We start from the raw sequence: 12,110 nt of genomic DNA, 5'->3' as shown, positions 1-12,110 counted from the left end.
GGAATTCATTGACCCCAAATAAATAGCGAGAAACATATTTAAATAATATATGCACAGAATAACTGTGCATCCACATACATATATGTACATATACGTATATATGTCTATTTGCATTTGAATTAATCAGCATGCATGGGTATATTTATTTTGTATTTGCAATTTTTTATTGCAACGCATGAAATTAATCGCAGTTTTACTTTAACACGTGAAAGAACATGTGAGAATTGTGTGTGTATAAGTAATACACGTATACATAGAGCATTCGTTATATATACACTATATCTTCTGGCTATGTGCTGTACACACAAAGACTCACACTCGAAACAGTGAAAAAATTCTGGAACAAATGCAGCCGCCGGCTGAATTCTCACAGTTTGTCTGAAACGTAAACATGAAAAAGTCAAAAAACGACAAATCATGTTCTAAATATAAACAACATTGCTCATGAGAGAAGCAAATGCTGAGAGTGTTGGGTAAGTGGGAGAGAGGAAGAGAGCTAAATATGGTAGAGAAGAGAAATGCATTCGGGTAACCAAAATGAAATCGTCATTCGCTCGATTTGAATTGATTGTCATATTGTTGGCAAAAACTATTGCTAAATACCAATTCAGAATCAATTATGTTCTCTATAAAAGAAAACAAATAATTAAATTTTATTGAAATATCGAAAGTCTAAAGACAACAATATTTATGGTAAAAAAGATTCGAATTAATTCACGAAAATAAGATAATTTAGATTAACTTCAACTATTAGAGAGCTTTTTAAGTTACATTTAAAATAATGTACAAGATGCACAAATATCACGAAACGTAAAATAGAAATTTGTGTAGGTTTTCAGCCATGTCCAAATGAGATTTGAACAGCAACAGCTGCGGCCTCTTTGGAAAATTGAAAATGCGGCAAGTGAGAAGCCGATTTTCCGACAGCGATCAGTGCGCGAGAGTGCGTCGTCGAGCGAGGAAGCCAAAATCCAAGAAGAAAAAACATTCGGTCGGAAAAAGCGATCGAAGCCAACGGGAACTGCTGAGTGCTGAGTGTGTGTGTGTAGCCAAGTGAAAGTGTGAGAGTTATTTATAGAGCGTGCGCATATAGACGCCTATAAAAAAGTATATAGCTTACAATCCACCTATATATACATAGATACAGCAGCTGCATACGAGAGGCAAGGAGATATGACAGACGTGCCGGAACCTGTGCGCAAGTGCGCCAATCTGCTGAAGGGCACGCGAAGCGATACTGAAAAGTTCGCGGCTCTGTTCATGGTCACGAAGCTTATGAAGGGCAAGGACTGCAACACGGCGGGCAAGAAGCTGCTCTTTGAGGCCATTGGATTCCCCTTTCTGCGCAAACTGCTCGTCTCCAAGGACTTGCCCAACGATTGCCCGCCTCTGGTGTACAAGAGCGTCGCCCTCTCGATTCTCACGGGCTTCTGCCAGGAGGAGGAGTTGGCCACCCACAAGGACATCATCGATGCCATACCCACGTTGCTGGAGATCGTCGAACAGGCCGACGACGAGGACTACGAGGACAATCTGATTGTGGTCAGCGAGGCATACAGTTGCCTCAAGAGTATTGCGAGCTATGAGCCTGGTCAGCAGGCACTTTTGGAGACGGGAGCCATTCCCAAAATGTCGCAGATCTATTCGGCACAGAGTTTCCAGACCGACGAGGCTCTGCACTTGATTGTGCTGCTCGTGAACAAGTTCGGTGTTGTGTCCTGGCCCGAGGATCCCACAGCCTTCCATGCGCTCATCCAGCGCATCGCTCTCGACATGGAGACGGATCACACGGAACGCAAGTACGAGCTGTGTCGCATTCTTGCAGACATTCTGATCACCTGCCGTCGCGAGATTGTGGTGAACTCACTCGAGGGTCAGATCTGGCCAGAGAGTCTGTTCAAGGGCTGCGGGGACATATTGAAGGCAAAGATTGGACCCAAGCAGCGGGATCCCGCACTTCACTTGATTGCCACGACCCTTCAGGTGCTGGGCATTCAGTGGGCCTTCATGGATGATCAGAAGCAATTTTTCCTCATGCTGCTGCAGTTGGCCGCCATTGAGGTGCGCATGCAGATGGACGAGAAGAAGCTGGAGACGACGTTCAAGCAGGCGGAGCTGCTCACCTGCTGCTTCGTCATTCTGGAGCAGTGCATCGAGTACATGGCTACCGATCAGCTGGATCTCGAGCCCAAAGAGAAGCAGACCACCTACACGGCCCTCAAGGGCGCTTTCAACCAGGTGATGGCAGTGTTGACCCGAGTCAGCCAGGACAAGATTCGCGAGAATGGCAATCCACGTGACAAGGCCTTCATTGTGGCAACGGTGCGCATATTGTCTGCCTGGTTGGCCCAGGAGACAACTGCCATGCGTCCAGCGATCTACAAGCTATTACCCTTCATGCTCAAGATTGCCAATGAGAGCTTCCACGATCTGAAGACCTGGCGCGCAGGTCCCAGAGAGGGAACCCCGCCAGTCGATATTCTGCGGGTCATGATGCCAGCATTGTGCCACTTCGCTGTTGAGGATGAGGCCAGACGTGTGCTCTTTACCCACAAGCAGGACGAGGTGCTGCTGGAGGCCATCGAGCTGTACTTCAGCATTGCCCACTGGAAGCGTCCGCCCATTCCACGTGCGGAGCGACTGAAGCGCATGAACGAACCCGACCCGGTGCCAACACCCGAGCAACAGGCTCAGATGAAGGAGGCTCGTGGTGCAATTGTTGCTCTGTGCAACATTCTGATGAACTTCACTGTGCTGGAGCCGAAGCGTGCTGAGGATGCACCCACTTTCGCTAATCTGCTGAAGTTTGTGGTGGAGAATCTGCCCGAGCTCAAGGATACACCCGAGAACCTGGTTATTCATGGCAACTTGGCTGTGCTTGGTCTACTGCTGCTTAAGCAGCAGTCCAAGAAGGTGAAGCAGAATGACTTCTCCATCTGCCGCTACATTCAGGCCACCATTCGATTCCTTTGGGATGCCTACAACATCGATGAGAGCAACGATCCCACCGCCCTGGTCGTGTCCATCGCCTACAAGGGTGTCTGGTCGGATGTCTCGGAACTGTGGTTCCTCGGCATGCAGACGATGTGTGGGGTTCTGCCTCTGGTGCCGTGGCTCTCGGAGTTCGCCCTCGAGTCTGGCTGGGCAGAGGGCATTGTGAAGACACTGAAGAAGGTGAAAATCGGCACATTGCCCGCGAATGTTAAGTCTGCCTACGAGGACTTCCTCTCACAGCTGGTCGATGTCAATGCTGATGTTGTTGCCGTGCTGAAGAAGGCCGATGCCTTGCGTGTCTGCCGCAATCATCGGATGATGGATCTGGGCAAGAAACTGTTTGGAGACTAAATAATTAATATTCAGTAGACTCTCGAAACTAACATATTTTTGTATGAGCTTTGTTTTAAATCGGTGTATTCTTTCTCAATCTCTCTCTTTCGTTCTGTGGGCATTTTGTGTGTGATTTACTTTTGATATGAAAATGAGAAAAAACATGCTAGAGAATTTTCTTTTGCTATCCGAAATGGAATTATTTTATATGCACTTTTATGCTTATTCTCTATCTTAATAATTAAACAACTTTTAGACGAAAATAAATACAAATTTAATAAAGAAAAACTGATGCATAAATTTCACTTTCAGCAACAGCCGCCAGTTGGCTGTCATTCATTATATTTTTGATGCAGACAATGTCCGGATGTGTCCACATACATTATACATACGCGTCACAAAAACATTTATTTATATGGTATGTTGGATTAGTTTTGCTTTTTAACAAAGGCCAACACGTCACGAATTTGTTTTGTTCACTAGCACAGTCAACATATCACAACCATGCGTATTTATATTCGGTATCAAAAGGGTAGAAGGGTATTTAAGTAGAGTCAACAGCTAGATGATGTCGTCATATTCTTAAGCTATTTTTATATTTTGTTGATTATTTCTGTGCGTCATATCCGATTCTGCCTCTGAAGAACGAAATCCAATTTGTAAAATTAATTCTCAATATATGAGATACTGTTTTGATAGCGATAACTTGATATACTCCTAAATTATTAAAGAAAGATTATGAGAGTCGTAAATCAGTTAAATCTATTCTCCTGTTACTAGGCAACGTGTGCAATTTAGTTTATGTAGATTATTTTTTCTTTACTTAAGAACTTATATTATCTTATGGAAAAAAAAACAATTGTTTACCTACAAACCTTTACATATATGAGAATATAAATTCAGTTGTTTATCACTAGAGATATGGTCATCTCATAGTCGACACTCAGTAAGATTTCCACGTGTTTTTTAGAAAAACTTATTTTCAGGATCCGTAGTTGGCTGACAATCAGGTATATTTTAACATTCTATGGTAAAGTTAGCATGTTGTACCTTATCAATATACCAAATATAGTAGTAAATTTTTAGTTTTTTTTGTGTTAATTTTTAATTTGCTATATTTTAAAATTAATACCGCACTTTTTTGCTTTCATTAAAAATGGGTAGCGGGTATGTCACAGTCGAGCACACTCGACTTTAGCTTACCCACTTTTTTTTATGTGAAAATACTCTATAAAGTGAATGCAGCTTTTGATGGATTGATTTGCATACAATTTGAGATTTGCAGCATGCAATAACGAGAGATTCGATGCAGCTTAGAGTGAAGAGCATAAAGACTTCTGTGCGTATACGTAATACGCTCATAGCAAGCGCTTGTTAAAACAATGGCACTGTCAAAAGTAGCAGCAGCAGCTGCACAACCTGCTAAAGCCGTCGATAAATCTGCTATAAATCTTGAAGCATTGCGACAATTTTCCAATGTATGGCCATCGTCGGGCAAACTCTTATCCTCTCATTCTGTCAACAGGCTCAGGAAATATTACACAAAAAAGTATTGCTCAATCGTATGATAACGAACCACCTCCAATTCCACCTTCTATCCCATGCCATCACATCACATCCAATCCCTTTGCTTCGTGCTTCGTGTTGCGTGTTTGCTTTTTATTACGATATAATATTTTATTGCATACTTTTAGACGTTTGAATATTTGGCCAAGCAGAGGGCACAAGGACGCTCGTCCACCAACAGCGAGCGACCCAAGCTATCGAGCTACCTTTCGAATCACCCTTTTTTGGCTACCAAAATGTGTAAATTTGTTTTGGGCCTCTGCTGTTTTGTCATGGATTGCACTGGTAGAGCAAGGGATACCCGGAGGGGCATAGAGATAGAGAGATGGCGATGGGCGTTTGGAGGCGGAGGTGGATGTGGAGGTGGAGGTGGTAGAGAAGGTGCTCTAAGCTCTGTGGATTTCAGCTATTTGTGCATTTGACAAAGGTAATAAAAAGGACGTTTGGCTTTTGGCACTGACTGCTTGTTGATGCTAAACACAGCTTCTGGCTACAAAATATTTTTCAACATTTTCTGATTTAGTTATTTGCTCGTTTAAGTTTTAAATCAACAGCTCCAGCAACATTTAAATAAAATTCCTTATTAGTTTTGTTTAACTCTAAGATTTTTTTATATGGAATTATAGCATTTTCAATGCAAATTTTAATTTCTTTTTTTAACTTGCTTTAATGGTTCATCGAAAAGGAATGTAGTGAATGAAATTGCCAATAATTAATAACACAATATTTACTATCAACAAAATATTATTGTGCCGTACAAGATTGAATTTCAGGCGTATGTTGAATGTGTGAAAATTGAAGAGACATTTGGATGCTCTTCTCACAATCCTTGGAACAGAAATTCCTGCTGGTGGCAATATTTGCTACTTTGAACTTGCAAAGCATTTGCTCAGGAGAAACCTTCGACAAATGTTCAGATGTTGTGCACTTAAAGCCTGCTGAAGGGTCGCCATGTCATCGGTGCACTCAGTCAGTAGAGGGCTTACGGTATTTTTGTTGCTGCGTCCATTAGTCGGATCCAAAGTCGCCCAAGTCATTCAAGCTGCCTGCCGAAAATTCAAGGCAATCAAAGTGAAAGTTCTGTCATGTACATTTCCATGTCATTCTCAAATATGCTGCCTCAGATCCTTGCCAGTCGATTGTCAATTTGTCAGCTGCAGCTCAAACTGCAGCAACCCATGTGAGATGGACTTCATTGAAGGACAGGATTCACAAATATTTTACAAATTGAAAAACGATTTAATGCGTGTTTTATTGACGAGTGTTTGCCGAATCAAGGACGTCTTTTAGTGTCGCTAATATTTAGCAAAGCATGTTTAAGTGAACTAATTGAAGAGATGATGGAGCCAATTATCAAGACAATAAATGCACCAATAAGCCAACAATGAGAACTGACATATCTTGAAACGTCGACTCTAGAGAGGTTGCACAAACTCAAAAAACAAGCTCAACAAGCAACAAGTTGTAGATATCTTGATTGCAATTAGTAGCGTTCTCATACATTGTTGCTGCATTAATGAAAGGAAAACAAAAGAATTTCCTCCGTCTGCTTGGCAACCATGGCAACATTAAATGTTGTTTTTGTATGCCGCGACTGAGAAAGCTTCTCTCCTCTATCCTGCTCATAATGTTGTTCTCGTTGTTGTTGTTGTTGTTGTTGTTGTTGATGATGGGACTTGACGCAACTCGTTGTCTGTGCTGTCGCTTTTCTTGATAACTCTTTCCAAAGGCGGTAATCATTTTTAAACAGAAAACTCAACTCTACTGGACTAAGCTGCACGCTAATTAAAAGCTTATTCAAGGCTGAAGAAAATGCAACATCACAACGATCTAAAACCTGATATTTCTAGCAAGCACTTTGCACATATTAACGCATACAAGCTATTTAATTGAGATTCGTTAAAAGTTGAAATACAAAATTATAGTGTTATACTTTTTATGTTACTCTGACAATTTAAATCAAAAGCAATCTGCCCGTAATTTATATTTCCCAACATGCATATTCTGGAAAACTTTTAATTAAAGATTTTTCTGATGAAAAGGCGAAAGAAGTGTTGGACACACTAATATTTCTGAAACGTATGTACATATATCGCCCATAGTGCTAAAATCTCAATCATAAAGTAGGTATTCATAGTTGCTCTCTTCTGTACCGACCAAACAAAAGTTTTTAAATATTAAACGATATAAATCAACATACGCAATTGAATTCAAGTGTATATCATATAATATTTCCTCCTAAATCCTGATGATATAATATAGATGCATAATAAACTGGTTGCAAATACACTTCAGTGATTTTACTCAGAGGGTAATGCACACCCCAAGTGCTGCAGTATCAGGTCTTCTGACACAAGGGGATTTCATGTGAATTTGATTGCCATAATATTCAATTATCATTGCCACTTGCAAGAACCCCTGAGCTTAACTCCAGACACGCTGCAAAAACCAATACCACAATAATAAATAATGGGGGTGAATACAAGATTGGATAAGCTTTTGTTAAACGGTCTTTACCCGAAACAAATCGCATTTAATAAGATGAAATAATCTTAAATATGGCACATAATATATGCAATTGATGCAATTCAATTTCAAATGCATTCAAAATGCCGCAATTGGAAATGATACGAAAGAAGTTGCCAGGATTTTGTTTTAAATTAATTCAGCTCTTAATAAGGATCTTTCGCATTAACAATGCAATGATAAGTTGCTGGTTACGTGATTTGCCCCATTGGAAGAAGCTGCTAGAACACAACACGCAAGAACAATTAATTCATAAATTATTCAAGACACTTGACAGCTGCTACAAGCACATGTTCTATCTACGATTTCTCTTGGCCAGTGACTCATTTTACGCATACCACGTGTAGCTGACTTGTGATTGTATTTCCAAAGAAAGATATCAAGATAGTTAAAATCAATCATAATATTATAAAAGCTGAATCAATTGGATAAAATGATATTGATACTATAATATTATTATTAAATAGTAATTTTTATAAAAATAGTCAAAATCATTGCTCCATTGTCTATTACCTCTATCTAGCTTTAACATAAATTTGTAAATATCCTAAAGCTAAAGCCAACTTCTCTAATTGCAAGATATCTTTGTTGCGATAGCGAAATCAAAGACTGAGCCCACTCTTTTTACGATGGCTAAAACATTTGAGTGTTAATTAGGTAGCCTTTGAAAAGTGTGTCATGCTGATGATGTGCTCTTTGTCTGGCAACTTTTTGCTGCTGTTGTACCTGGCGAAGACCTTGGGAAGTATTTTGGTTGATCAATGCGCAGGCATGCCAGAAATTTTAATGGCTATCAATTTTGAACGATTCATTGAACTTGGGTTATCAATTGCAAACAGCAGCTTTGCTCTTGGTAATTAAATTTGTCATAACGTCCAGATGCCAAGTTGTTGTCGCTTGAGAGGGTTGGCAAAGTGGGTGTGCAAAAAAGGCTGAGAAATCAGACACGTTTTTAAGGCGAACGCCTAAAAATAGGCAACAATTTGTGTAAAACGCGAGCGAGAAAAATGTTGTAATACTTTCACCAACACGTAGCGTGTTCTCTCTTAAATCATGGGCTCTCTTTCAAGCGCAAAAGCTTTTTGTGAAAAGCTCGTTTGCCGGTTTTCCTATAAACGTATATCCGAAGCTTTCGACAATATTTGCGCCCGACTCTTAGTGGCCTCTGTTAATGATGCGTTAAATTTAAATGGCTATAACAATTAATGATAATTGCCCTTAAAGTTATTGTTAATATGTGGAAGATGATGGGCTTTAGAAGAATTTTTAATAAATTATTGCCAGCCTTTACCTGTATTATTTCTTAAGACAAATTGTATTCACTTATATTACAAATTGTCAAATATTTGCTAAATGTTGAGAAAATATATGATTGCAGTAAATGGTTAATTCAAATTAGTTTTCACTCTTATTGTTAATACTTCATTATTATAATTCATTGTGATACACATACTTATAGTTTGTAGTTCTAATAATTTTAACAATGCATCGCTTTGTTGTTTTCCCAGTCGTTCTTCGCTTTGAAAGTTACGAACATTGTTATTTATTTAGCTTATTAAATAAATTGAATTTTTAAGAGTTCCACTTTGCAATGCAAAACTGCACTTATCCAGCCAGCCATCATGACCTTTGCAATCGAATATAATAGAAACTGTGCTGAGCACCTTTTTCAATAATCATTCGTAATTCACTCCAATAAAATGAAAACCAAAACGAATATTTCACAAAAAGAGATGAAGGAAGGGGCGACGGAGGGGACTTACAAGTTGAATGCCATCGAAACACGAAGAGGGCAGGCCGCCCAATGAGTGCACTTGTTGCCATTCACAAACTGCTTTCATTTTTGCAAAAAAAATGAAAACAGGAAAAAAAAGTTTCACTCAACGAGTTGCTGGCTGCCAACAGGTAAGAAAAACTAATAACTCAGAGCAACAAATTTATTTTGTGTTTACGGGTTTGGATTACAATTTCGTAATCGAAGCGAAAAACAATGCAGCAAACTGGCGACTGGCAACTGGCAACAAACACAGACGCAAAGGATTGGGCACTTCAGGTTTCTGGTTTCAGGTTAAAGTTTCGTTATGTTCGAGTCCTTTTTTGTGGCCAGTTTGAATCGATGCCAGCAGCAAGTTGTATTTATGAAATTCAATTGAATTTCTTTGCCCTTTGCCAGGAGCACACGCTGCGCATACATAGGAGTAACGGCATAAATAATCAAAATACTCGAATAAATGAAATTGGTCCGTTTGCTAGCCAGACCTCTGGCTGGCTAACTCCAGCAGACAGACCTAAGGCACAGTGTCAAAGGTTAGTTTATGCTTTACACACTGAGTGTCTGTGTGTGTGTGTGTGTTTAGCATCCAACCACAATAAATATTGCATGTGGGCGTCACACATCTCTTCCTATATTCATCCGTTCCGTTCTGCCTTCCTCCTTCTCTTGCTCTAGCAAATTTGTTTGCTTGAGTGGAAAGATATGAATTCCCATTTGCTTGGAATACCAAGGAAAATACTATTTAAATATGTATGTGCGAGTCGATTGAGTTTCCAATAAGATAATCGACAGACGACAAGGCCTGATTCAGATTGCGCTTCCATCGATGACGTGTTAATGGAGCGCGCGCTCCTCTGGAAGTCCCGCATGCTGACTTGTTACGTTGTTGCCTTTCGATGGCTGTGCCAAGAAAGAGGGAACGTTGCACGTTGCACGGCACAAGGAAATGAGTTACGCTCCTCTCCACTAGCGTGTGTAGCAAAAAACGTAATTGCTTATATCATTGTCAAATAGAGTTGTCAACCACAAAGAATTTTATAGTCGTGAAAATTGAATTATTTTTATTATTATTTATTTTATTATTTCTTTGTCAACAAAAGAAACCTTCACTACACGTATCTCTATTTTATTTATATTCCTCTTGAATTGCTGTCATTATATTAAAAATGTAAAAGAGCTGACAACCCGTTCAATCAATTTCCGTTACATCATCTATTCCTTAGACATTTTTTTCTTAAATAAAACAATGCAGTTTTATCTCAGCATAGGAATGAGACTCTTACACATTTTGTTTTTTGCTTTCCATCTTCGCCTGCTTCTCGCATTCAGCTTTGTCGTATACCCAACACACACACACTGAAGCGCTTAAACGCCAACTGCCGACTGCCGCGTAGGGTGAGCCTATTAAGCAACGCTTTGCAAAAAAATGTAAAGTGTAAGTCGAAGCCAGTATGAGTTTAATTTAAAAAAAATTATGCTAAATATTTTATATTTAAATATAAAAATTAAATTTAAAAATCCAAAATAGTAAAAGCAATTTCTATCATTGACATCACTCATTATTATAATTAATAAATATTAAAACACACATTTAATGAAAAAAAAAATAACGCTAATTAACTACAATTATACAAGGTTTCAGTGAACCTAATTGACTTGGCGTTGGTTCACTCTACGCTAGTATTTAAGTGTTGCCATTGAGCACTGCACACACACTTGCCACTGCCTAACTACTTCCCACAGACACAGAGAAACACATGCATTCCACGTCCTCTGCGTCATGTTGCACTTCCCCCGAACCTTAACCAGATTCAAGGCGGCAGAATGCATGTCTAGCGACGATAGATACGAGTACTATAACTAAATACTTAATTTCGCTCTTTGCTGTTGTCTTTGATTCTTTTAATTTTCCAACAACAAAGCAAACCCAGAGCTCGGGGGAGAAAGCAGCGTCAGGGGTGAAGAGCCGAACAGAGCACAGAACGGAATAAAATAAAATAAAATAAAATAGAATAGAATAGAGCACAATGTAAGGGAATCGCCTCATGCAGTCTGCGTTGTCTCGCCTCATTTGCGGCCTACGCACACTCGGCAGCACACACACAACATACACACACAAACACACATTGTTTTGTAGTATGATATGTAGGGGCAACACTTGAAGCTGCCTGGAAGACAGCTGTTGTGGAGCAGTGTGCTGTGCGAATGCAGTTTGTAGCAGAGTAAGTCGGTCTTCCAAACGCGTCGGACGCATTTGTGCCCACTGTTCGACGTATCCCTGGAAACGTTGCTCATACGCCGCGTGGCGCGATCGATTAGAAGTGAGCGAGCTTTGCTTGTAGTTTCTTGTTGATGATATTTCTTGCGATTTTTGATTGAAACGTAAATAATCAAACACATAGAACAAGCGCCAAGAAAAATATTTTCCGATAATAATTATAAATGCAAAACTTTTTTAACCAAGTGCACGCGATTGACGTTCAGCGTCGAGCGTCGAGCGTCGCCCGTCGAGCGTCGAATGTAATGCAGTCCGTATGGGTGACGTCTCTCTTTCTGTTGTGCAATAAATCAATTTTCGACTTTAATGTTTCAAATCATTTTGCCAGCATTTTTGAAAGATCGACACTGCACAGCTGAAGGCCATACGCAATTTCCCAAGTGTGTGTATCTGTGTGTGTGTGTGTGTGTGTCTGTTTGTGTGTGTGTTTGTGACATGTGGGAGTGAAAACATAATTTTTAAATATTGAGTCAAAGCCATTTGTCTATTTGAACTTATTGTTTTTATTAACAATCAGTTTTAAATTACAAAAACTGAACGTCAGCCTTAATTGTCGACGTGCCGCCATTTGTAGTTTTTTTTCTGGTTGTGATGTGGTTTCACGACCTGCCAATATGATAATAATGAAAATATATTTAA

General features: G+C 39.8%; 1 protein-coding gene across 1 annotated transcript; it reads left to right on the top strand.

Moving 5' to 3' along the window:
- The first annotated feature begins 928 nt into the window (after positions 1–928).
- LOC132785988 (neurochondrin homolog) lies at positions 929–3,607 on the top strand. Its single transcript, XM_060792348.1, has 2 exons — positions 929–1,061; positions 1,142–3,607. The coding sequence occupies exon 2, from the start codon at positions 1,174–1,176 to the stop codon at positions 3,343–3,345; it is 2,172 nt and encodes a 723-aa protein (XP_060648331.1). The 5' UTR covers positions 929–1,061; positions 1,142–1,173; the 3' UTR covers positions 3,346–3,607.
- Positions 3,608–12,110: the final 8,503 nt, after the last annotated feature.

The sequence above is a fragment of the Drosophila nasuta genome, chromosome 2R, assembly GCF_023558535.2.
Source record: "Drosophila nasuta strain 15112-1781.00 chromosome 2R, ASM2355853v1, whole genome shotgun sequence".
Taxonomy (NCBI): domain Eukaryota; kingdom Metazoa; phylum Arthropoda; class Insecta; order Diptera; family Drosophilidae; genus Drosophila; species Drosophila nasuta.
The sequence above is the reverse complement of the archived record's forward strand: the minus strand, read 5'-3'. Positions and strand labels throughout refer to the sequence as shown.

What these genes read in the sequence shown, in the direction of transcription:
- LOC132785988 (XM_060792348.1), top strand. Translation starts at nt 1,174, where the DNA reads ATGACAGACGTGCCGGAACCTGTGCGCAAGTGCGCCAATCTGCTGAAG.